The 25,996-nt window shown below is 52.1% G+C and overlaps 2 protein-coding genes across 4 annotated transcripts in view; one reads left to right on the top strand and one right to left on the bottom strand.

Moving 5' to 3' along the window:
- Positions 1-2,016: 2,016 nt before the first annotated feature.
- On the bottom strand, positions 2,017-11,444 carry Agt (angiotensinogen). The gene is made up of 5 exons (XM_050147029.1): positions 11,307-11,444; positions 6,071-6,929; positions 4,514-4,781; positions 3,208-3,352; positions 2,017-2,592 (listed from the first exon to the last, which is right to left on the bottom strand). The coding sequence occupies exons 2-5, from the start codon at positions 6,897-6,899 to the stop codon at positions 2,401-2,403; spliced, it is 1,434 nt and encodes a 477-aa protein (XP_050002986.1). The 5' UTR covers positions 6,900-6,929; positions 11,307-11,444; the 3' UTR covers positions 2,017-2,400.
- Positions 11,445-17,276: 5,832 nt separating this feature from the next.
- Capn9 (calpain 9) overlaps positions 17,277-25,996 on the top strand; it is a 30,886-nt gene continuing 22,166 nt past the window's right edge. For 2 of the 3 annotated variants that reach the window (XM_050147043.1, XM_050147042.1), the window contains exons 1-4: positions 17,277-17,489; positions 21,086-21,155; positions 23,007-23,125; positions 25,003-25,136. In XM_050147043.1, the coding sequence (XP_050003000.1) occupies positions 17,277-17,489; positions 21,086-21,155; positions 23,007-23,125; positions 25,003-25,136 (536 nt within the window). The remainder of the gene's footprint in view (positions 17,490-21,085; positions 21,156-23,006; positions 23,126-25,002; positions 25,137-25,996) is intronic. The other variant, XM_050147044.1, reaches the window with a different exon arrangement.

The raw sequence follows: 25,996 nt of genomic DNA, 5'->3' as shown, positions 1-25,996 counted from the left end.
GCCAAGTTATTTATTATACAAGACCTAAGCTAGTTAGAATAGGATATTTGTACTTATTGTATATAATTTCATAGTAGGTTTAGAACTCTCTTACTTAAACAAAAGGGGGAGGTGTTGCGGGAGGTCCTTCCACCCCTCCAACCAATAGCTGCTGTGATACCAGCCCATTGGGGCGTGGTCTCACTCCCTTTAAAAAAGCGGCTATTTCCTCTGCTCGCTCTCTGCACTTCCTGCTCCGCCGGAGACTAGACTCCCTTCCTGGTTGTGCAGATGGCTGTTGTCTGGGACGGTGATCTGTAAGTTTTCCCCTTTAAATAAATAACAGCCTATTAATCATAACTCCAAACTGGTGTGGCCTTGTTCGTGACTTACGCCTTCAGCTACGGAGAAACCCCGTCTCGAAAATCAAAAAAAAAAAGAATAGCACTTCTGATCTTGCTGTCTACTCCTCTGTCAGGAGCCAGAGCTGACAGCAAAGATTCATTTCCTAAATAAAGGAAGTGTCTTCTGCAAATGTGTAAGTTATGAATTCAGTCTAAGTGGCCTTCATCATGCATGTCTTCAGTGACACAATTCCCTTTGGCAGTTAGAAGGGTCCTCCTGTCTGTGAGATCTAGCACGGAATTCTGTCCCACACAGAGACCAGTCAGCCCTGTCTGCTTGGTGGCTGTTGTAGGTGCGTGGAATGGACTTCTATTGAGGAGCTGTGCTGTCTCTAGATAGTCACTAGAGGTCATAACTGTGCCTTGAACTCACATTCTTCCATACCCAAAGGACCCCTGCCTACCCTCGTTCCCTGAAGGCTGTCCCTTGATCCTAGAAAGGAGAGAGCACTGTCCCCAACCCAACCCCAGTATTGCTATTTCCCTTCTACAGAAAGGTAGCCCACGCATGTCACTGAGATGACTGACAGGTGGGATTTGGAAGCAGAATAAATACTCCAAACTCAATAGCCAGTCCGTGTAGTCACACATGCACACCAGCCTCAGCCCAGCCAGTCAGAGGTCCGTAGTGCCCCCCCCCCCCCGGCCTAATCTCTTACCCTATTGGCTGACTCCAGACCATTCATTGCATTCCAGCCCCCCTGCCATGTTTCTGCACTTGAGAGCAGGAGGACCAGACCACAGCTAACACTTTGAGACTTGCGTCTGGCTCCTCCAAAACAGCCCCCGTGTTATTTTTCCTTAGTTTCCCTGCTGAGACTCAGTTTCAATTCAGTCAGGTTTAAAGTTAAAGTGATCCATTTTTCTAGCTCCCAACATATGCACTAAAAACCCATCCCCAATGCAGTTCACTGCTTCCTGGTATAAAAGCGGCCTGTAAGGACGAGGCCTGTCTGTCATTCAGGGGCGTACCTGCAGCCCACTGTCTCCTTCATGTGCAACCAAAGAGCATGCCTTCGTGTCCCAGCCTGCCTTCGGTGACCACATGTGTAGAAATGATTCTGCTCTGGAGCAGTTCAAAGTCAGTGTTGTTGCCTCCGCTCTGAGGGCCCCGTGCTGCAGCCCACAGGGTGCTGGGGTGGGATTGGAGCAAGCTGGCAAAGCTGGGAGAACCATGGGTTCTACGGCCGTCCTAAGGTGCTCTCTGGACTTCTGTGGCTAATACGCCGCATTGTTCACCTGCTTCCCTGTTTGTTCAGGGAGGAGGGAGTCGGCTACAAACACACACACCTGCAAGCTGTGGGTATAATCTGAAGGAGACGGGCAGAGAAGCCAGTAGCCTGTGTCTATAGGGTAAAGGAAGTACCTTCTGCCTAGGTCCTCTCTTAGTGCTGCTTGGGGACAGGGTTCTCCTCTGTACCTAGCTGTCACACCTCGGCCTCCGTCGAGAGCTTCAGGAACATTTTACTTAGCCTGTCGTAAACTGACCATGTGTTTCTCAGCAAAGTCATGTGGGATTACACTAGTATAAATTCAGTTTTTCAAAACATGGTGCCAAGGGTAAGAAAACACATGGTGGTGTAGGGACTCTGAAGGTCATGGTCTCACACTCAGCTAAATACAAGCCCAAAACAAGGGGACAATTGCATTTTAATGTTAAAACCCAGTTTTTGTTCTTGAGTAAAAAGTGGATGATTTTTGGTTTCACAAACAGTTGTTTGGTCCAAATTCTTCCCAGAATGGCAGTTCTGTGCAGAGCAGTGGTCTGTGCTCAGTACCAGCTCCTGGCTTCCACCCCAGTCTCCAAACAAAGCCGCAGTCCAGGAGGCCAGCTCTGATGCTCATTGTTTATTCTCGGGCAGTGCGGTCTCCATGGAGATGGCTTCTGCCTCACTGGGAGCAGTGATGGAAAGCCAGGGATGACAGCACTGGGGTTTTGCCCAGGATAGCTCTCTGAAGCTAGCCTTGTTTCCATGGCTGCACATGAGACCTTAAAGGGCCCCTACGGCACCAGAGCTCACAGCACGCTCTGAGGGTTACCCACTCTACCCAGAAAGTGCAGGGCGCCTGAGTCCCGCTCGTAGATGGTGAACAGGAACGGGCTGCTCAGGGTCACATCCAGTGCCTCAGGAGAATCAGGCTGCTGGGCAGACTCAGCTGGCTGCACCTCCTCGCCCGCTTTGAGTTCAAAGACAATGCTGTTGAGAACCTGCAAAGCAGAGATAGCTCTTCTTCAGGAGGGTTTGCAGGCCAGAGACTGCTGACCTGCCCCGAGGGAGGACACTGTCCAGCCTGTCAGGAGGAAGTGTGTGCACACCAGTCCTCTAAGTGGGTACTGGGCACCAGCACCCAGCTCCCATAGGAGCTCCTGCTCAGCATGCCCCACGTCCACATCTCCACCTACCATCTTGATGTTGCTCCCAATATCTGGCCAAGTGGCACCGTGGGATCGTGCTTTCTACAGTAATCCCTCTGTTTCCCAGCAGCTAGACAATGACCACAGTAGCGAGACACACCCTCTGTTTTACTGAGCTGCTCCCCACAGGCACGATTAGGGCTTGGGGTCATTCCTCCCATCCTAATCTACTACAGTTTCTTGGAGGATGCAAGGCTGGACTGAGTAGGGACAGAGATGGACCTGGAGCTAGAGGTAGCAAGAGAGCTGAGTGAGAGACGGCTGTTCGACACGTCTCTGGGATGCCAACGGGCACTGGCAATGCGTCCAGGCCTTGTTCTTCCTTCCATCCCTGCTGGTCTTGCCCACGGCTTCCTCCACGTTGCCCTCCACTCTCCCTCCCCAGGACCCAGCCAGAGCAGCGCTCACCTCTCCCACTCTGGGGTTGGTATCACTGATCTTGCCCAGATTTGCCTCAGCACCCAACAAGGTGGACAGCTTAGCCTGGGCCAGCAGGTCCTGTAGGTTGTAGGATACTCGGATTTCCAGGTGGGGTAGGGTCAGGCGGATGGCCCTGCGGAGATATTGCTGTTAGGGTGTGGGGAGCTCCCATCCACTTAGGAAAGAGGCCCTGAGCCCTCCCCAGTCAGTGTTGTGTAGCTCTGTCCTGAGTTAAAGTGGTCCCTTCTGGAAGAAGGCACATCAAGCCTCAGAAAGCCCCTCCTCAGTGTTGTGTAAATAGGAAACAGCTGCTGGGGAGAGACTGGAGAGCTGCCTCCAGCTGTGCAGAAAGCTCCAGGGACACAGCTTTCCTGAGTGGTCACCCATGCTGTAGTGGGCTCTTTGGTGATGCACCCACACTCATGAATGGACTCAATGACCAAATTCAACTTGGAGGGACTTGTTCCTTTGGTCTGTAGTCAGTGCCCAATCTGGGGTGAACAAGTGTTTGCTTGTGTCTCCTCAGAGAGGGTCACATAATACAGGGCGTCCTAGCCCCAAGGAAATTCTCAAAATCAGCAGAAACCTTCACATGGCCAGAAACAGGAGGAGGACCCGAGACATCTGTACTACAGAGAGCTTGCTGATGGTGGGCAGCTGTCTGCCCTTTGTTCTCACTCTGGCTGTACAGCTGAGGCAGGGGCATTACCACAAATTCCAAACCCTCTCTTAAAACCAAAATACTAATAAGATAATGGCCCTAGTGTTGGCTAGTTTAATGGCAACTTGGAACAAGCTATTGTCATCTGAGAGGAGGGAACCTCAATTGAGAAAATGCTTCCCCCAGATTAGGCTGTAGGCAAGGCTGTAGAGCATCTCTTAATCAGTGTGTGATGTGCAAGGGCCCAGCCCACTGTGGGCGGGTCCATCCCTGGGCTGGTGGCCCTGGGTTCTATAGGAAAAGCCAGCAAGCAAGCCCTGAGGAGCAAGCAGCATCCCCCAGGGCCTCTGTATCAGCTCCTCCCCTAGGTTCCTGCGTGCTTGAGTTCCTGCCTTGGCTCCCCTTAGTGGACTGTGATTCAGGACACAGAAGTCAAGTAAACCCTTTCCTCCCCAAGTTGCTTCTGGGCATTGTCACAGCAATAGTAAGCCTCAGACAGCCCTGGTCGGCTCATCGCCTCCCTGTGGAGGGAGGTAGTATCTGTTGATAACACGCTGTACCCACAGCTCCACAGCTCATGATAGCAGGATGGGGAGGGGGCGGACAGACAGACAAGGGCCCCACCCTGCCTACCGAGGAGGCGGGTTCTTTATCCGAGTCAGGAAGTCATGCTGGAAGACGAGGGCCTCCACCCTGTCTAGATCGGAGACGCAGTGGGGCTGGATCAGCAACAGGGTGGCCCTCTCACCCAGGGGCACGCGCGTCATCGAGAAGTTGTTCTGGGAGTCGCTCCAGTGCTGGAAGAGGCCAGTGCCCGAGAGCATGGGGACAGACACGGAGGTGCTGTTGTCCACCCAGAACTCACGGAGGCCAGCCAGCTGGGAGAAGCCTTTCATTTTCCCTGGAAGCCAGAGACCAGGGGGACGGCTCAGTGAGGGTGGATGGGGAATCTGAGGTGGGACTCTCCCACCCCAGCTCCTGCCTCAACTTCCCCACCTGCTCTCCCTGCCCTGAGGCTGCACTGGCCTGACCTGGAGACTTCATCCTCGGGTGCTCTCTGACACCCTTTTGCAAATTCCGGCCACTTGAGCACCCCAGAGTGGCCCTGCCACAGCGCACGCTAGTGTGGAATCTGAGGTCTCACACCTGTCACCTGCAGGGACTCAGTCTGCTCCTGCCCGGCCAGGCAAGCTCAGTCCAGATCCATTCTGGTTTGCCGACTCACTTTTTACAAACTCGGAGATTGTAGGCTGGGGAGGTGGCTACTTGTCCGACACACATGATGACCTGGGCCTAGAGCCCCAAGCTCTGTAATAGCCAGGCTAGGCAGTGCAGGTCTAGAATGCCAGCACTGGGGATGCAGAGACATGAGGGCCCCTGGAGCTCACTGGCCAGTCTAGCTGAAATGGTAAGCCCAGGTTCGGGAAGAAACTCTCTCAAAAACTAAGCCACGGATGATGCCTTTGCCCTTCGGGGTGCTCCTTTTTCAGTGGCAATCTTCCCGGGGCTCCTCACAGAGACTGTGCTCAGCTCCAGGGTCCCTTATGACTTACAGAGTGTAGCCACCCTTCAGCAGCCTCGAGGCTGCCTCCTTCCCCTAACATTCTGACCCTCCTTCTTTCCCAGTCTCAAAGGCAGGCCAAGGTTTTTCCCATGTGAACTTATAGACTACAAGCATATTGTCACAGTGCCCAAGTCAGCGGGGCACTGATCCCTCTGCCTCTGCTCCATGTTCCGGGCAGGGCAGTGACGCCTCAGGCATTTGCCCTGGGGTCTCCATACTTGCTGGCGGTCAGTAAGAAGCCTGGGGTCAGAATCTCCTGTCCCCTTGAGACTCCTGTCCAGTCTTGCAGGTAGGAAGGGTTCACAGAATGAATACTTCCCAGACAGGTATCTATGGGTAACTTCCTATGTGAGCGAGTAAGTTGGGTGTTTCTGCGTGGGCCAGCCACCCGAGTCCTAGGCTTCTCAAGACACAGGAACATGACCCAGCACAGAAGGGCTGCAGAGTAGGGAGGTGGGGCTGTGCCATCCTGAGCCAGGTTTGTTTCCTGAGCCTTCGGGGCTTCACCAGTAACACAGAGACAGGAACCCGCCAACCCTGCCTATCTCACACGTGGACCATGGGGATGCCATGGAAACCCAGATGCTACCTCTGACACAAGGGACTGACCCAAGGGTTTGCCTCACCTTGGAAGCGAACATAGGTGTTGAAAAGCAGGGTGCTGTCTTTGCTGCCTCCCTCCAGTGGCAAGTTCATCTTCCACCCTGTCACAGCCTTTATGAACCTGTTGATTTTCTCAGTGGCAAGACCTGGGTCGGTGGCTAAGTCCAGAGAGCGTGGGAAGATGGCAGGGGTGAAGGGGGCCAGGCCCTGAACAAATGGCTGCTTTAGGCGGAGGCCTGGGGCCGTGAAGAGGCCCACCACAGTGGACAGCAGCAGAGGTGCCTGGCTGCTAGTTCCACCCTGGGTGACCAGCAGGCCCTGAATGGTCTGCAGAGCAGCAAGGACCTTGTGTCCATCCAGCCGGGAAGTACAGTCTCTATCCTTCACGGGGACACCCAACAGTGCCTGCAGCTGGCTGGCCGTGGGGTCCAAAGACCCAAGGTAGAAAGAGACTAGGGTGCCAAAGAGAGCTGGAGGGGAGAGGATGGCCCCACTAGCCACGCCTCCTGCCTCGCTCAGCATCTTGTACATGCGGAAGCCCATGAAATTGGCTATCATTGCAACCTGGGCAGCCCGCTGCTGATCCTCGGCCCCTAGCTTCTCGGTGGCCAGCACGAGCTGGTCGTGCAGGGTCTTCTCGTCCACAGGGGAGGTCTTGGCCTGAATGGGCACAGGCGCAAATGTGGGATCTGGGGGCGTCTCTGCATTGGAGCTCTCCAGCTGCGCGCAGCTGCTCTTGCTGTAGAAGAGCAGATGGAAGGGGTGGATGTATACCCGGTCCCCAGCTGCCAGGCTGACCCAGCTCAGGATGCAGAAGCTGATGGCCTTCAGGCCCAGTCCTGTGGGAGTCATCGTTGACACGAGCACTCGCTTCTGTGTGTCCTAGAATGACATTATGTGAGAGTAGTAAGTGGTTATTTGGAGCCCTGAAGCCAAACCTTTAGCTGCTCTGGTATTTCCAGTGACTGAGTACGTGGCCACGGCTGTTTTAGTTCATGGGACTACTGCTCTAAAAACGGGGCTTCCTCCTCATCCCCACGTCAGGTCCAACTGCGTCTGCATCACTTACTTCCGCTGGGTACTTTGAGAGCATGACCTGAAGTTGTACCATCTCTCTGCTGCTTCTATCTACCACTTGCTATTAAGTTTTACTTGTGTTTGCTATGTACTTAATAACTCACTCAAAACCAAAAGCATGGCTGTCGTAGACGGCTCAGGAGAACCCACCCATGGCTGGGATGGGGAGAAGAAGGAATTGCAGTCAAAGATCCACAGAAAACTCGGGACGGTCCACGTGGAAAACACACTGCCATTCATAGAATTGCTTGCTCCCCAGGTTACATGCTAACACTCCCTCCTCCCGGGCCTTGAAAAGTGACTGGGGATGGAATCCAGGGCCGCTTGCCTGCCAGCTAAGTGCTGTACTTCACATTCCACCCCCAGATGGTTTACTTTTTTAGTTAGACGGGGTTTTATGTAGCCCCAGATGGTCTTGAACTCACTATGTGTAGATTAGGATGACTAAAGTTCTGATCCTGCTGCCTCCACCTCCGAGTTCTTGCATTGCAGGTATACTCCGCCACCCAGTTTCTAAGAGGCCTAGGAACCCACTCCTGGCTCTCATGAATACTGAGAGAGCATTCTACCAAATGAGCTACATCTCCAGCCTTCTTCTGTCCTTTCTTAAGTTGCCCTGATGAACCTTGAAATCATTCTGTATTCTGGGCAGCCTTGATCCTCCTGCTTCAGCCTCCCAGGTAGCTGGGATTACAGGCATGCACCACCACTGCCTGACATCTGGAGTACCTTTTGTTAGCATACTGGACTGTGACACAGCCCTGGTGACACAGTAGAAGCAGTCATGCAGGTGACAACGGCTACGAGTTCATCCCTGGAGAACTGTTTGTGGACAGCTAGCTATCTTTGTGTCGTCCTCGTACCCACATGGGTGAACCCTACGATTGGTCTTAGTGTCCGTGAGGTCCTAGCATATAGCCAGAATTGGGCACCAAAGCCTTTCCCCAGCCCAGGTCTGTCTTCCACACTTGTCATAGGCAGGCTGGATGCCACAGTGACCGAAGAAGATCCACAGTTGGCCTGCTGGCCCAGGCTTGGCTTTAGTGGTCCATGGTGCGCCAGGAATTAATTTGTCAGCTGCCCAGATAGCTGTGGGGCATGGACAGTACTTGGGGCCCTGCCCAGTCATGGACCAGGGGGTGGAGGCACCCAGTGAGCTGGATACCCTTTTCCCTTGAACCTCAGCCCTGATCCAACCTCGGCTATCATAGACAGTATATAGAGTTAGCCTGTGCTCCCAGAGGGAGGCTCCTGAGCTGGCTGAAAATCCAACATCGTATTCCTCTGCTCCTAGGGGGTGAATTCTGTCCATCACCCAGTTCTGACCATGTGGATCATGTGTGTTTGTTTCTATGGAAACATCCTGCTTTGTGACCTTCTATCTCTTACCGTACTTGTCCATGGGCACTGCTGCTGGGCCTTGGGCCTCAGCCCTGACTAGAGGTCACCTTGAAGCCTTTGTTTCCCCCACTTCACCTTCACATATATGACCTTCCACCTTCCGTTCCCAGGGTGCTCAACAAACTACCCCCGAGGTCCCGAGGTGAAATCTTAAGCCACAGCATTGTTTTGTGGAAGGTTCTGTAGACGTTTAGGGTGTAGGGCCCCTGGGAGGACCTGAGGTCAGCAGCAGTGTGCCATTAAGAGGCGTTGCAGGACCTCTGTGTTTGTTTTTCCCTCTTTATTGTTTTTTCTTCTCAGCTACATGGGGAGCACCTTGTTTGGCCAAATGTTCCTGCCATTGCTACCTGATACCCCCAGCAGGTCCAGAGCAATGGGCCTGAAACTCCAGCACCAGGAGCCAAAGCAAACCTTTCTCTTTACAAGTTAATAATTTCAGAAAGCCACTATGGTGTTGCAAAGCTACGAGGTCACCGTTGCCTCCCATTCTTGGGTCAGGGCACCTGCCTGGGCTGCACAGAAAAAAAAAAAAAAAACCTGCCTGGGCTGCACAGACAGGCAAGTTCTCTTTGCTCTGCTCGGGTCATCCCACTGGTCAGACGACCTTTGGCTTCTCACCCTCCAGTACCTTCTCCTCCTGGCACACATATTTGGTTCCACCCACCATCCTCAAAGTCTTGTGGTTTGGGAAAGCAGAGTGGAAACTCTTCTTCTAGAAGAGCGTCTGCCCGGCTGTGCTATCCTAAACACAGGTCAGAACCAGCCTCAGGCACCCACGTGGTAGGATGGGCCCTGTGGGTGGGTGCAGCCCTTCCCATATTGCTGTTCCTGTGAGTGGGAGCTTTCTAGGGAGCTGTGTCATAGCTGGTGTCCCAGGAAGGACGTCACTGCTGTTCTCAAGCAGAGCTGGCAATTGGTCTCAGCTGTAACCTGCTGCCATCTAAGTTCATCTGAAACCAGGTTGCATCAGGTCCTGAGATCAGAGGAGTTCTAGACCCCTTTCTAGTCCCTCCCAAACAGGCATGTCCTTGTGTCCCTGTCCTGTGGCTTCTCAGGGCCGTGTTGCCTGTCCTGTCACTGACAGGGTACATGTTCAGTGCTGTCTTTTTTTTTTTTTTTTAAATATAATCAGTGCTGTCTTATGTCACCAGCTCATCTTCACCGCTCCCCACCTAGACTCCTCCCTCAGCTCCTCCTTACCTAGACACCAGAAGCATCCTGTATCCTGCCGCTGTATTCACTGTATGCCCCAGTGATCTGTCTTCCCCATGACCCTGAGTGCCCAGAGAACTCTTTGGTCTCAGGTTAGCCCACCTTCCCAAGGTCATCCTGGGACAGGCAGATCCTCTATAAGCAGCTGTCAGGTAGGGTCACCAATGCAACATTGTAGAGGAACAGACAGTCTGGTGACCTACACTAGGTCACAGCAAGAACTCAGACACGACCCTTAGTTCCACGAGTGGCATTTAGGTACAATGCCTCTTAAAAGAACTAAGGACAAGGTTAAGGAGATGTTCAGCAACCAAGAGCCCTTCGTTGCACAAGTATGAAAACCTGAGTTCAATTCCCCCAAACCCTTGTAAAAAAAAAATCAATCATGATCACTTACACCTGTGACTCCAGGGTTGTGGCGGGCAGAGACAGGATGGTCTCTGGGGCTACCAGCCTATCCCGCCTTCAGTGGGGGGCCTTGACTCAAGCAAACTGGGAGGAGAGTAGCAGTCAGGACACACAATGTCCTCCTCTGGTCTCCATCTGAGTTCAGGGGCTCCTGAACCCATTTCTCCACCATACACATATACACTCACTCACAAATACACAGACATAGTGTGCATACACCACACACACATACATATGCATATACCACATACACATAAATACACACATACACGGGGCTGGACATGGTGATGCACTCAGGAAGCAGAGGCAGACAGAATTCTGTGAGTTCCAGGACAGTTAGAGCTAGAGTGAGACCGGGTCTCAAAAAACAAAACACAACACACATATACTACACAATACACACACACACACCGCATAAATACATGCATACCACACATACATCTATCACACACGTATACATATACGCACACATGCACCACACGCTAAAAAGGAAGGAGCTACCTTTTTGCTTAGCCTGACATTATCAAAGGACTCCCACCTTACTGAGCCCTCCTAACATACCCGGCCTCAGGGAACCTTAGAGCCATGAGCAGGCCTGTTACAGAGGGATGAGTTGAGGCTCCACAGGACACGGTGAGGAGCTAGATGACTGACATGCGCCCCAGCACTAAGCCTGCGTAGAGGTTGCTATTGGAGATGACCATGCAACTTGCCTCTCCTTGCTGCTTGCAGCTTGAACAATGAAGTCTTGTTCGCCCTTCAAGCTGGAATAGGTCCCGTGGACTTGGCCACCCTAGTGCTGGTTCTGTGCAAATCCCTCTGCCTTTGAGGACCCAGCTGGGCACACAGGAGGCAGAAGGTCTGGCTGTCCTGCCTGGCTGAAAACAAGCTATTTCCAGCGAGCCCAGAGCAAATGGTGAGAAGCAGAGACCAGCCTACCTGCATATCTAGCCTTTTGGGAGAGGGGACGCGGTCGGTTTGGTCATGTCTCCTGAAGCACCCGCCACCACAGACTTCTGGCTCCTCGCTCCAGAATGAATGCCAGCCAGCCCTTTTCAGTGTCTCTGACCATATCCTGCCTCCTCTTCCCACCCACGGCTCAGCTACTGCCCAGTGGGACCCTGTGAAGGACCACAAAGGAACCGAGAGGGCCCTGCTTACCTTTTTAACTTCAGCCCAGACAAGCACAGCTTTCCCTGGTGAGCCACCCCAGCTTATTTATGCTGCAAAGCGTGGAGGTGGATCTATTCCCGGGCTACTCTGTACAGAGGCAGGGGGAGGATCCAGGTCGGGAGGCCATGGGAATCCAGGCTTAGCCAAGATGGACCAAGGCCAGGGCGATGTTCCTTTGGTTCCCTTCCAGGAAGCCCTGGTGACAGATGAGCGCCATGCAGAATGGACTGGCGTTGTGTCCAGTTACACATTTACCCCAGTTCCAGGGTCGGGGCCACAGTTACGGGACTGACTGGGTTGTGACAGCCTGAAGTCAGCCATACAGGCTGTGGGACTCAAGCCCCTCGTGATGCATTTGTAAGCTCTCAGGACCTGCCAGGAAGGGGCCCTCCTGCCGGGGAATGAGCCTCACGCCCCCAGCTGCTCCCGGGATGTATGGCTTTGAACAGCTATCATTGCGTTAGTTGCCTGTTCTGCACAGGAGCTTCTAACGTGCTGTGGGCCCACACCACCAGTAGGAAGTGCCTTCCCGAAACTTCTAGCACATCTGGGGAGGCTGGGAAATTTCATCTGCGGTGCAGCCATATTGAAACAAAATGTTCTGGGCAGTGGATGGGAGCTGCCGGTTTTGGAGGGTGGAGGTTTTGGAGTGTCGCTATGGACGAGGGTTGAGAAGGGCTGTGAAAACGAGGTTTTAGAGGATGAGGCTGGTGGGACACCAAGGAAGGGTGACAAAATGGGGACAGACCCGGGGGAGAAGGCCTGCCGGGGGGTTCCTTCATGCAGTCCACCATAGAGGGTGACAGGCTTGCACTGTCACAACCACCCAAAACCTTAGCCATCTCTTAGCCTTGGAGTAGACACAGGCACAACCTCCCTCCACCCAGATGGGGCCTGGGGGATAAGGCAGAAGGGACAGGCAAGTACTGGGGTTATAGAAACGCATCACTCTGCCTGGTGTACGGACCACTGAGGATTGAACTCGGGACTTCATGCGTGCAAGGCAAACACTCTACCCACTGAGCTGCTCTCAGGCAGACTCCAATAGTCGACCTCAGAAGCTATTTATCAGTGAAAATTCCTCAGCAGTCACACACATCTAAACCGAATCTTCAGAATTAAAGTGACAGATTCTGGGGGTGTCCTCAGGGTGGCCCACAGAGCGCTATTTCCATCCCAGTAGAATGAGGTAACAGCAGCGGAGGGAAAGTGCTGTTTCCTAACCCTCTCTACTCTGGCTCGTTAGCGCCCATGCGCCCACAGCCACAGCCACACGTTGCCAGTCCAAACTCCATGTTTGCCTTGGAGCAGGTGCTGGGAAAGTCTATGGGAGGGAGCTTCTGCCCCAGCTCAGTGAGTGTAGATAAGGCATGGCCCTTCCTATGGAAAAATGTCATCACCCTCTTTCCAACAGAGCCCTAAGCAATGGTAGAAGATCTGTCCTACGGGCCTGGCTGTCTCTTGCGAAAACTGAGCTCTGGAAATAATATTTACTCAGTGGTCAGCTCTTCTATGGAAAACACAGCAAAGACATTTGGAAACACAAATACTAGTGTCTTTCCGCTGCAGACGAGGAAGAGGGGGGCAAGGTGGCGTGGATGCAGGGCACGGAGGTGCAAGCCTACAATTCCAATCGAGGGAGGTAGAGCCAGGAGGACCACCTCCAGTTCAAGGCCAGCCTGAGCTACAGAGTAAGATTCTGTACCAAACAAACATGCCAAGAAGGTGAATCAAGGGCCTCAGCGGAGGACTGCCAGGAAACTCTGTGGTTGCTGGGGCTCCTTAGCTGCCGCTAAGTCATGACGCCAGTCACTGTATAGAGCTTGACAGCCCCCACTGCTTGGACATGTGTGTGAGAAGTAACCACAATGGCTGCTATGCTCATCTGAATGATGAGAAGTAGCTGTGGCCTTGTACATAGTCCGAGGTACGTGGTCCAGCTGTGTGGCTAGGGTTGCGGCACTGGTGTTCCAGGTGGGAGAGATTGGCACCTGGTTAACACACAAGGTATTTAAAACAAAGGTGTGTGCCTCGCAAGCAGAAGGACGAGAGAGAGAGAGAGAGAGAGAGAGAGAGAGAGAGAGAGAGAGAGAGAAATACACAGAAGTATTTTATTTGGTGGTGCATGCTTGTAAACCCATCACTGGGGAGGTAGAGACAGTTGTACCCTGGCACTCACCGAATGGCTACTCTTGTCTCTTGTCTGTTCAAGCTAGCGAGAGACACCATCTTCAAAAAAAAGGTGTGATCCCTAAGAAACAACACCAATGGTTCCTAGTTCCCTTCTGATCTCAACTATGCACATACTCCACCTTACACACACGCACCCCCTCCCACACGTAAAGAACTGGGAGAAAAGGAGAGGAGATAGGGAGGAGAGTTCAGGGCAAGGTGGCTGCGCGTGGGCTCGCCTTGCTCACGGGAGATGTACCTCTCATGTGTATGTCCACATAGTCCGTGACCGCAAGGATCGCCATGTAGGAGGACAAAGGTGGCAAGACAGTTCAGCAGGCAAAGCACCTGGATCCAAGCCTTATAACCTGACTTCAGTCCCCAGGATCCACATGGTAGAGAGAGCTGACATCTTACATTGTCCTATGAAACTCGTAATTACACACAAGCACACACACACACAAGTAAATGTTTGTGTGTATGCGTGTGCTTTAAAGAGCAAAGGTGACCTGACCCTGTGCTTGATGTAACCTCCCCCCCCCCACCTCCCGCACTGTGCCCTTTGCTACTCCACCATTCTGCTTTCATCCACACTCAGCCAGGCCAGAGCCTGGGGACCGCAGCCTCCTGTCGCCTCCCTCGGCTCCAGGCAGTGATATCAACCTGAATGCTGTCAGGTCAAGGCAAGTAGCAGATAAAAATAAGAGGTGCGATCCTTCCTGTGGAAGATGGAAGAACTTGCTTCCCCCTTTCGTAAGGGGTGGCTGTGTGCAGCCCTTCATCATGGGGACTTTCTCCTGTAGCTATGCAAAATCTCTCTCTCTCTGTTTGTTTTTTTTTTTTTTTCTTCAGTTTTTCGAGACAGGGTTTCTCTGTAGCTTTGGAGCCTGTCCTGGCACTAGCTCTTGTAGACCAGGCTGGCCTAGAACTCACAGAGATCCGCCTGCCTCTGCCTCCCGAGTGCTGGGATTAAAGGCATGCGCCACCACTGCCCTGCGCAAAATCTCTTCAAGGACTAGGCAGATTTAGCCAGTTGCAGCAACCGGGAACATTCACCTCGGTCCTGGACCATCTCTGGAGACACAGGCCACAGTTCTGGGTCTCTGTGGGAAGCAAGACTCGACTTTGCGAGCATCAGCTCCAAGGCACCAAATCCTCTAGCAGGAGGAAGGAAAGCTTGCCCTGCCTCCGGGTGAAGTCTTGTGATTGATGGGCTCCTTTCTGCCTGGGTGGTTCTTCGCAGCCAGGCTCCTGCCTCATCTGGTTCCTTGGTAACCAGAGCCATACCTGCAGCTGTGGAAAGTGACTTCAGGTCTAGCTCCAACAGCGCTCCCTGTTGGTGGGCGGCTCTCATGACTCCCGACGTCACCCCCTCTCTACACCACCAGAAGGGAAGGGCGTTCTTTTCCTCTGTTCAAACTTCTGATGGCGCCCTCTCAGAGAGCTGCTTTCCCAAGGCTGCCTTCCCAGTCAGTGTGCAATCCCATGCCCGCCACCCCTTTACAGCTACAGCACCTGCCTCCTGATCCCTGGTCCAACACAGTGAGCGCACTTTCCTTGTCCCCCACACAGTGGGACGCTGGTCATTCCCACCATGCTGTATTGTCATACATATCTGGGCTCCAGCAGAGGCCTGTGGCTACCTCATCCAACTGGGCACTCTGTCTCAAGGTGATGGTGTCAGCACATGGCATGAAACTGTCTTCCCACAGTGGAAATCCCACTGACGGACCCTTGGCTATGAGACAGACCTTCGTCCTCAGCTACGGATTTCCACCTCCTTGCACCCTGAAGGCTGTCTCAGTTGCTGCGAGTCGGTGAGGCACATCCAAATGACACCCTTGGTGTGCGAGGGCAGAAAGCCTCTGAGGGACTGGCCCTGTTCTAGAGAACTTGACCGTGAAGTTCAGATGGAGAGAAATTAGGCGATTTCTTTTTCTTCTTTCTTTTCCTCCCTCTTTCATTCCTTCTTCCTCCCCTCCCCACTTCCCACAGGGTCTCTAGCCCAGGCTGTGGAACTTTAGATTTCTGCTGCTCCTGCCCTACCACCCAGCGCTGGCGTTGCAGTCATGAACCAACACGCCTGTTTCGGAGGTGCTGACCCCCCAGCCCAGGGCCTGCTGCATGCTAGATGTGTGCTCTGTCAATGGGGCAATAGTCTCAGCGCTGTTTCTCGCAAGTCAGTTTGACGGGACTCTATAAAGGTGGGGATCATCTTCATCTCATTTCAGCCAGCATTTCCCAGTGGCTCCCTAAGACCTGGAGACCCTGCCACAGGCCCTGCTAACCCCTCAGGCACCATTGTCCTGGCTCCAGGAAGAGAGCCTGTGCTGGGCAGTGCCTGGGTCTACCTCTGAGATGCCTAGACGCTTTGCTCAAGCCACCGAGAGCTTCAAGATCATGATGGGGGGGGTCTGATGTGATGAGAGACATGGTGAGCGCAGGGTCTGGAGGGGAGATTTATAGCTGAGTTCACTTGTCCCGGGGCCAAACCATCAGGACCTCATGCTTTTGTAGGGAGTGTATGAGTGAGTGTGTGTGTGTTTGTGTGTCAGATGATATTCCTCTAGTGCCAAACACCTTGTTGTTATTATTTCTTTGTCTGTATGGGTGTTTTGCCTGAATTATGTATATGTACCACATGTGTGCAGTGTTTGCAGAAGCCAGAAGAAGTGATTGTTAGAACTGGAGTTACAGATGGTTGTGAGCTACTACATGGGTGCTGGGAATCAAACTAGGGCCTTCTGGAAGAGCAGTCAGTGCTCCTAGGTGCTGAGTCATCTCTCCTGCCCTCATACCTTGTTCTTTTGTTTATTGTTTTTGTTTTTGTTCTTTTTGGAGACAGGGTTTCACTGTGTAATAGCTAGCCTTGGCTATCCTGAAACTCACTTTGGAGACCAGGCTGGCCTGGAACTCACAGAGATTCACCTGCCTCTGCCTCCTGAGTGCTAGAATTAAAGATGTGTGCCACCCCCGCTGGAGTGCCTTGTTGTTTTGAGACAGCACTTCTCATTGGCCTGAGCTAGCCCCAAGAGACCCACCGGTCTCCACGTTCTCAGTGCTGGAATTACAAGTAGATTCTCCTATGCCCAGCTTTTTCTAATGTAGATCCTGGAGGCTCAAACTCGGCTCCTCGTTGAATGGGCAGTGAGCACTTTCCCATGCTGAGCCAGTTCCCCAGCCTTGTAGGGAAGGCTCAGTACGACTATAACCTCATCTTTGTGGCAACACACTTGCTTCGGCAACTGTGACCGTCAGGCGAGTGAGTGGCTGGATCACAGATGGCGCTCCGTGGACTTGGCCTGCCGCAGAAGAGGCTGCTGAGCCCTGATGGAAGTCAGGCTGGGATTGTGTTCACAAGAGCCCAGGGAGCTCTTCTGGCAGTGTGGCATTGTCGTTCACCCAGGTCCCTCCACCCACAACGCTCTGCCGCTCTGCTCTGACTCTGGGCCCCACACTCCTGGACCCCTTTGGTTGCCTATTATCCTTCCCTATGAAGCTGCCCTGCCTGTCCTTCAGGGACTCCCTCTGCCTCGAATAGAGGTACCTCCTCCCTCTGCTCAGACCTTGCCATGCTCTAGAGATGCCTGTGCCTCCTCAGAGCCTGAGTGGGCAGAGGTCTCACTCGGTATTTGCCATCTGGGAGGGGCCCTATCTCATTTCACAGGGAGGTGCCCAACAAGCTGGTGGAGGCCAGGGTGAGGGCCTCTGGTTGTTCCTCTTTGTTGGCCACTCTCCCCTCGTCTCTCACATCTTCTGCCTCTACCAGGCTGTGGAGAAGCCGTCATGCCTTACCTGCATCGGTCTCTGAAGCCCCAGCCACACCCAGTCCCCGGGGATGCCCGGACTATCCACTCTTCGGGTCAAAGCTTTGAACAGTTGAGGCAGGGTTGCCTACAGTCGAGAACCTTGTTTGAGGATGCTGACTTCCCTGCCAGCAACAGTTCCCTGTTCTACAGCGAGAGGCCCCAGGTCCCCTTTGTGTGGAAACGACCAGGGGTGAGTAGGGTGAGAGGGAGGAGAGACAGGAGGGGGATAGGGATAAGGGGAGAGAGGGGGGCAGACTGAAGGGGATGGAGAAGAGCCAGTCACTTGTAAGACCACTTTCTGTCCTTTGTGGGAGGCTCTCTGGTAGTGTGCTGGCTGGAGACACCTTCAGCTGTTCCCCGGCCACATTTGGCCTCCAGCTGAGTCCCACTGCTTCTGGAGACACACAGAGAGCAGGTCTCATCTATGACCTGTGAGCAGGATCAGAGCTGTAGCATCAGAGCATCAGTGCTCTGGTGACTTGGTAAATCAGAACACAAAGGCAAACTATCCAGGATGGCAGGTGCAGGAGTGGGCCGGGGGTGGGGGGCAGTCAGTTGAGATGTGTGTGATGTATTAGGAGACAGCCAGCCCTGCTCTGAAGCTTTTGGTCTGGAGCTGAGGATGAACCAGGGGGTTAGGTGGATGTTGCTACAGGTTCTCAGCAAGTCTGTGATACCTGGACCCCAGGTAAAGCGGGGCTCCTTTTCCAAAGCAACACACACCACTCCCAGAAAGACAAAGCCAGTGGGTGCCTAGGAGGCCCCAGCTGGTGCTCAGGACACACGGTCAATATTTGCAGCCCTCATTAGTCGGGGCCCTCCCTGTTAACCAGGGCCATGACGCTGCACCCTCTGGGTGGGAACAGATGTTGTGTGCGGGGAGGGGCAGTGGACCGGCTGCTGCCTCACCTATAGGTGACTGAGGTGGGTCCTGGCGGGCACACAAGTGTCCTTAGTAAACAACATATTTTCACTGTTAGCATTGCTGTGTGCTTCTCCATCATCAGCCGCTCAGAATCTTATCTTGACATTTTATTTGTTTATTCATTTACTTGTGTGTATGTGTGTGTGTGCACATAGGTGCCACAATGGTCATGTGACGGTCAGATGACAACATGCAGGAACAGGTTCTCTCCTTCCACTATATGGGTCCCAGGAATCAAATTCAGGCCATTGGCCTTAGGCATAAAGTGCCTTTACCTGCTGAGCCTCTTACCAGCCCTGATTTATTCTGCCTGAAGGCGTGAATAAATAAACAATATTCCATAGCCCATGTATGGAAGTCAGGGAACAACTCCTGGGAGTTTCTTCGCTACCTTGTGAGGTCTGGGGGTCACACTCAGGTCCTTGGGCCCATATACAAGTGCTCTACCTACTGCGCCATCTTGCCAGCCTTCAGCCCTCATCCTTCTTACTGTAACCACTGCCTCCTCTTGCACATCGTTCCAGTGATGTCAGTGTGCTCAATACACGACATGTCTAAGTTTTAGAAAACACACAAGAAAGACATCATGGCTCCTGGGGGCATGAACTATAAACCAGTGAGGTTGTCCCAGGTTGGGAATGTAATGATTTGTTCTGTCCTGGGAGAGGACAGCAGAAGAGGACAACAGTGTGCCGGGCTGTACAGAGAAGGCCACACAGCCACCCTGAGACACAAAGATGGAGGAGGAGCTGTTCTGCTGCCTCGTTGTCTGCCCTGGGCATGGCGGATGGGGTCAATTAATGGACGGACTCCAAGGTTTCTGGGGCCGCGGGCCAGTACGAAAGGTTGTGCAGGGTCTCGGGGAGAAGCTGGCCTCCCATGTCGGTCTTCTGCCAGGCCTGGGCTTCTGGCACAGCCAACGGCACAGTCTGTCCCCAGAACCCTCCCCCTAAGGTCACATGAACACGTTAGAAACAAATAAAGGCACAGAGCCCTTCTTCAGCAGGTGACCTAGGACACTACACGCCCCAAAACTGCCACATCCTGAGGGCCTCATGGAGAGCACCCTGCTTTCACTTCAGCCCCTGGCCTTAGTAGACCCCCACTCCCACCATCTCTCTGGGAACGAAGCCCAGGGAGGAAACAGACAATTTGAACTGCTAGGAGGAGGAGGAGTTGCAGCTGGAGCTACCCCAGGATCCTCTCAGAGACTCCTGGGGTAATGGAAAAATTAAAAATGCTGCAGGATCCCCAGTGGTGGCAGGCAGTGGGCAAGGGGTCCCGAGAGCAGCCAGTCCCAGGCAGGGGTGACTGCAGGTCCCCGAGTGGTGGCTGGTCCAGCTCAGGAAGACACGCGGCGGCAGTGGGCAAGAGACAGAGACATGGATAGGCACGCCAGGCAGAGATGCAGAGTGAGGTTGGATATTTATTAAGTGGGTTATGAAAGTATGGAAGGGAAGGGGGGAGAGAAGAGCAGAGAGAAAGAGACAGAGACGAGAGAGAGAGAGAGAGAGAGAGAGAGAGAGAGAGAGAGAGGCGAGAAGGGAGAGAAAGGAGAGACTGAAGCTGTCTCTCAGAGAGGAAGATGGAAAAGAGAAAGAACTCTGGCTGGAAGCTGAAGATCAGCCTGCCCCAGGAGATAGGGAGAGAGTGGGCGTGGCTTGTCTCTTAAAGAGACAGAACAAATCATTATATTCCCATCTCTTTTTTATCTAGTGACTGCTATGATGATCCCAGCAACCAGCAGGCTCAGGCAGAAGGAACCCAAGTTCAAGGCTGGCTTGGACTAGACTGGGGAGTACAAGGCCAGCTGGGGCAACTTCATGAAACATGTCTCAAAATAAAATAAACCTGGGGATGTAGATGGGTGGTAGGGCAGTTGCTGAGCATGCTGAGCCCTGGGAGCCGTGCTCAGCACAGGCAGAAGGGCAGAAATAAGGTTCCCACTGGAGCTATCTGTTACCTCTGCCGTGTCAGGGGTCCCGAGACCCCTGCTGTTCTGCTAACGGGTGACTGCCATCTCGGGCTTCGTGTGTCATGACTTCGTTCTTACGAGATTCTAAACACTTTTTCATATATACACATCTTAGAGGATGTGGTGGCACAGGCCTTTTATTCTAGCATCTGGAGGCGGAGGTAGGAGGATCTCTATGAGTTCAAGGCCAGCCTGGTCTTCATAGCCAATTCTAGGACAGCTAAAGTTACATAGTGAAACCCTGTCTCAATAAACCCCACATGTCCCATATAAGTGCTTTTACTTTTTAATGTTCTTTATAGAACTTTCCATATTAGGTTTCTATGTTAATGTTTATAGTAATATACATAAAATACACACACTTACTCTAAATTCCTAATAGAGTGATGTGTAATAAAGCATTCCTAGTACATGTGGACTAAATTACGTGTGACATAAAGACATCCCTCTAGATGTGGTGCAGACACAGACAACCTATTGAGAAAGGAAAGCAGCTGGGTAGGGTGTGGGGAAGCTGGCCTGAGGAGCTGATCACGTGCTCATTCTATGGAGAAGAGTTCAAAGGCCCGCAGCTGGTAATTCTCGTGGTAGGGGGCTACATAGAACCAGCCTGTCCCTGCCCCACACCAAGGCTTGGTATGTGGCTGGCACTTCCTGGTGAGACACCATGTGAGCTTCTATAGACAAAGGTGCCTGTGCCAGGCTCTTCCCTGAGCTGAGCTATGGATGGACTAAACTGAGTTCCGGAAGGTCAGAGTGTACATCCTTGGCAGTTTTTCCTCCTCCTGTCTTTCCAGGAGAATCTTCTTCCCCCGAGGGGACTGCCTTTCTCTCTGTAATGGTTGCTATGCTTTGGGCCTTTCCCTAAGGTACTCTTACCCTCCAGGAAATTGTGGAAAACCCAGAATTCATTCTTGGAGGAGCCACCAGGACTGACATCTGCCAAGGGGAACTGGGTAAGTAGAGAGGAGAGGGGACGACAGGGGATGACACTTCAGTGCCCCAGAGTGAGAGCAGCACCGGCCCCTTGGGATCAGGAAACAGGGCTGGGCAGAGCAAGGCTGCCACCCTGTCTGCTCCCTCCCTAGTCTTCAGCTTCCTTCCCTGCAGGGAGCCCAGTGGTCTCCCCACCCCTGCCACTCCTGCTTTTCTGGTATGTAGTGCTTGGGCTCTGGGCCTGGCCAGAAGTTTCCAGAGAGTTGAGCCTCCCCTTAAACCAGCACCTGATTCAGAGGCTCCCAGCCCTTCAGCTCCTCATGGTCACCTCATGGTTTCATAGCTCACTGACGCCTATACCGTGAACTTATGCACCTGCCAGATACACTCCCTAAGCTTGCACACCATTGTTCCTATTCCCAGACACCTCCCAAGACTGCACATCAGGAAACTGAGGCAAGGGAACCAAGCAATATGTCCAAGATCATGAATGATAGCTGGCAGTCAGATTGCAAAGCCATTTGTCAACAGAAACCTCACTTCTAGCTATTACATCACAGTGGCTTTCAGGCTCCCAGCGGGAAATCAATCCAGAGCATCAGAGTTAGGGCAAAACTTACCCTTGCCGGATATGTGAAAAACAAACACGTCATAGAATCTGCTAAAGAAGGAAGCATGGCTTGTGTAGATTGAGCTACTCAGAGCCCAGGCTGTCACCGTGATCCTTGTGGTTAGAACACTGGAATCTCAATGTCTTCACTGAGTTTCTTCACATAGAATCACAAAGCCAGATGCTGAAACTGGTGACATTAGACTAGATTGAGAAAGATAGATAGATAGATAGATAGATAGATAGATAGATAGATGATAGATAGAATATGGATAAGGATATGTAGATGATAGATTGAAGACAGATAATAGATGATAAATTGAAGACATAATATATATAGGTAGATTATAAAAGATAGTCAATATATAACAAGATTGATAAATGATAGCTAACAGATAGATGGTAGAAATAGATATACAAGATTGATAATATAGATAGATGATAGAAAAATAGATAATGACATACCATACAAAATCGATAAATCATACATAAATATACATACATACATAAATATGATTGACAGATGATAGATGGTACAATTGATAGATGATGGATGGTCAGTGAATGGATGGATAGAAGAATGGTGGATAGGTAAATGTTGCATGGGTAGATTAGTGATGAAGGACAGTAGATGGATGGACAGGCAGATGAATGGTGAATGGATGGATGATGGCTCGAGCTGGATGAGTGAGCGATGAGTAGATGATATATAAATGATACATAGATGGATAGATGGATGGAGAGACTGCTAGAAGTTCAAGACCAGTCTAGGCTATATACCGGGGTCCAGGTCAGCCTGGTATACAGAATGAGAAAAGAGCAAAAAGGAAAAAAGGAAAGAAGAAGGAAGAAAGGAAGGGAGAAAGGAAGGCTAAGGAGCCTCCCTGGAGCTGTTGCTGCTCAGAGCTGAACCAAGCCTGGTCTAGCAGAGGCAGTAGCCCAGGACTGCAGCAAACACCACTCGGTTGTTTCCGAGACCCCTTCCCCACCCTGACTCCAGAGCCACTGAGACACATCGTGCAGCTCTGGTCCTCTGGGACCTTATGAAGATGAGATGCAACCACTCAGCAAAAGCTGCCCCAGTATCTAGTAGGCACACAGAGCATGACAGAAGAGCAGGCTGAACGGGGGAGGGGACCGAGAGATTCACTGTCACTCAGTCGTCTTTAGAAAAGTGGAAATGTGTCTCCATACCCCTCGGGACTGACTCCTGAGAATCAGCAGCAGAAAGTCTGATGCCTGTGTGACCTTCACTCTGCAGGAGACTGCTGGCTCCTGGCGGCCATCGCCTCCCTAACCCTCAACCAGAAAGCACTGGCCAGGGTGGTTCCCCAGGACCAAGGCTTTGGCCTTGGCTATGCCGGGATATTTCACTTCCAGGTAAGGAAATCCTCAGCTTTTGGGTTTGTTTCTGGGGGAGGAGGCTCAGGAGAAAGTGTGTGCAGCTTTGTACTGTTGACAGCTCTGGGAGCTGTGTGATAGTGTGCATGAGTCCTAGTGTGAACCGTGGGGATCTTCTGCAGGGATTTCTAGAGGCAGCAAGCATCAGGAAAGGAGGCGCACACAGTGTCCTCAGGGAAACACAGCTGCTCCTCTGGGAGCCAGGACATGTCTCATAAGCAGAGCAGCTCCCTTCACTGAGGAAGTGCAGTTGGGGAGCTGTTGGAGGCTTTCAAACAGAAAACTGAGAAACACGGTCACACAAGCCACGACCTTATGTGACAGCTGATGGTGAGGCTTGTCCCAGGAGTCTGATCCTATTGTTATCTTGCTTCCTCTGCCGATCTCTCTCTACCTAGGTAAGCACACGTGTAATACACAAATGAGCACAATGTACAAACACGTTCATAGGTGTATAGACTCACATATGTGTGTATACCTACCTGATTTCATAAATACACACATGCACTAACATGCCTGTGCAAAGACACACATGCTTCTATACATGCAGGCAATGCACATTCTTGCATTATCATACCTGTGGACTCATACACGGTACACCCACATAGATGCGCTAGCTCACATATATGCACAATCACACATGTGCACACAGGCATGCGCACACACACATATACACATTCACCCACATATTCACATATACACATTCTGTCCCACACACAATCACGCTTGGTGCTCACCCTCTGTACTGGTTTCTTTCTGTCTGTGATAGAGCCCTTTGATGGAAGAATAACCTAGAGGAGGACAGGGTTTATTCAGCTTATACTTTCAGGTCACGGTTCTTCACCGAGCGGAAGTCAGGGCAGGAACTCAAGCAGACACCATGGAGCAATGGTTTGCTCACTAGCGCATGCTAGGGGTCTTACACAGGATGGGACTGTCTGCTGAGGGCAGGGCCCCCACAGGGAGCTGAGCTCTCCCACATCAGTCAAGTCAAGCTCTCAGACCCGGCCACAGGTCAACCCAGTCTGCGCAATTCCTCAACTGCTATGCTGAGATGACTCCAAGCTGTGCCAGGCTGACAGTTGATGCCATCTAGAATGCCCACACAGTGCACAGTTAAGGGTATACATACATAGATTAACCCACAAGTACATGCACATGAACACACACCTCGTGCATGCACATGAACACTCACAGACATGTTCACAAACATAAGTATGTATATGGGTACTCAAGCCCATAAAGGCTATGTTCACACATGCATACACCCAAACAGACTCTCAGGTACATTACCCATATGACCCTCATTTCCACATGCATGGCACATAGGGAAACCAAGTCCATACATTCATGTTGGAGCTCTGTCTGTGAACCAAGCGGGACTATGCGGGTTGGAAAGTGTGGGATAATGAATGGCCAGGACAAGGTAGGAGTATACACAGAGACTGGGCTGTGTGGGAACAGAGCTGAGCCCATATACCACCCTCCACTCCCACCTAACCTGGTGCCCTATGGAGAAGATGTGTTAGCTCAGAACACAAAGGTGTCTATTGTGACAGATTCCTCACCCACTTCCATGGTGACACAGTCCTGGAATTGAATTTTATGATGGATGAAAGCCCAGTATATGGTGAGTGGACAAGTCCAGGTAGCCTTGCTGTGACACCTGGGTTACCCTGCTATGACTCCCAGATGACTCTGCCACGACGTTCATGTGGCCCTGTGTGACACCAGATAAGATTCTCCTTGGAGCACAAGGGAAGTTTGCTCGGAGGGAGGACCCAAGGGGTGAGCATTTACCGTGAGGACCACACCTTGGGACTCACCCTTGTCTCCTCAACTTGCCCTGGCACCAGTTCTGGCAGCACAGCGAGTGGCTGGATGTCGTGATCGATGACCGCCTGCCCACCTTCAGGGACCGCCTGGTCTTCCTCCATTCTGCTGACCACAATGAGTTCTGGAGCGCACTGCTGGAGAAAGCCTACGCCAAGTGAGTGGGGCTCCCGCCTCCCGTTCCCGGAGGCCCAGGCTCATCCGCTCACAGGGACGTTTGCTGGAGAAACTGATGTGGTTAGTAGGGAAGACTGCTCACATCTCCTAGGACACAGGCAGACAAGCCTGATGCATCGGTCCACAGTGACAGAACAATTGATGAGACCTACCTCAGGTTAGAGAAAAGCCGGAAGCTAGCCATGGGAGGGAAAGGTTACGCACCGGTGCATAACCTTGCATAAGTGGACGGAGGGAGCTGGAGCACAGGGTCGATGCTTCCATCAGAAGCAGCGGTGAGAAGTGCATGTGTATAAACGTAGGTTATACACGCAAATACAAAATGCTAGGTTGGCCGTCAATGGCTGTAACCCCAGTGCTGTAAGGAACAGGGGCAGGAAGGTTTCTGGAGTTTGCTGGCCATTGTCCTAGCCCCAGACTCAGTGAGGGAACAAGGAGGAGAGTGATAGACATGACATTCACAACCCTCCCCTGGCCTCTGTGTGTGCACACAGGCATATGCATCCATACACACATGTGCATATACACAACAGCTGCTCACATACATTCACACACACACACATACACACACACACACTTCAAGAAGAAGCTGGGCATGGTGATGAATGTCTTTAACCCCAGCCCTGGGAAAACTGAGGTAGGAGGATCAATATAAGTTTGAGCCCAATCTGGCCTGCATAGCAAGTTTCAGGCTAGCCAGGCTATATAGCAATATTGTGTCTTAAGTTTTTTTATTTTTTCAATTAGAAGCTGAATGTGGTAACTTACTCCTACAGTATTAGAACTGGAGAATCTGAGACTGAAGGATTGCTATGAGTTTGAGGCCCACTTGGTCTATGG

The sequence above is a fragment of the Alexandromys fortis genome, unplaced genomic scaffold (assembly GCF_014885135.2).
Source record: "Alexandromys fortis isolate MF-2015 unplaced genomic scaffold, M_Fortis_MF-2015_v1.1 scaffold_12, whole genome shotgun sequence".
Lineage (NCBI taxonomy): Eukaryota > Metazoa > Chordata > Mammalia > Rodentia > Cricetidae > Alexandromys > Alexandromys fortis.
The sequence above is the reverse complement of the archived record's forward strand: the minus strand, read 5'-3'. Positions and strand labels throughout refer to the sequence as shown.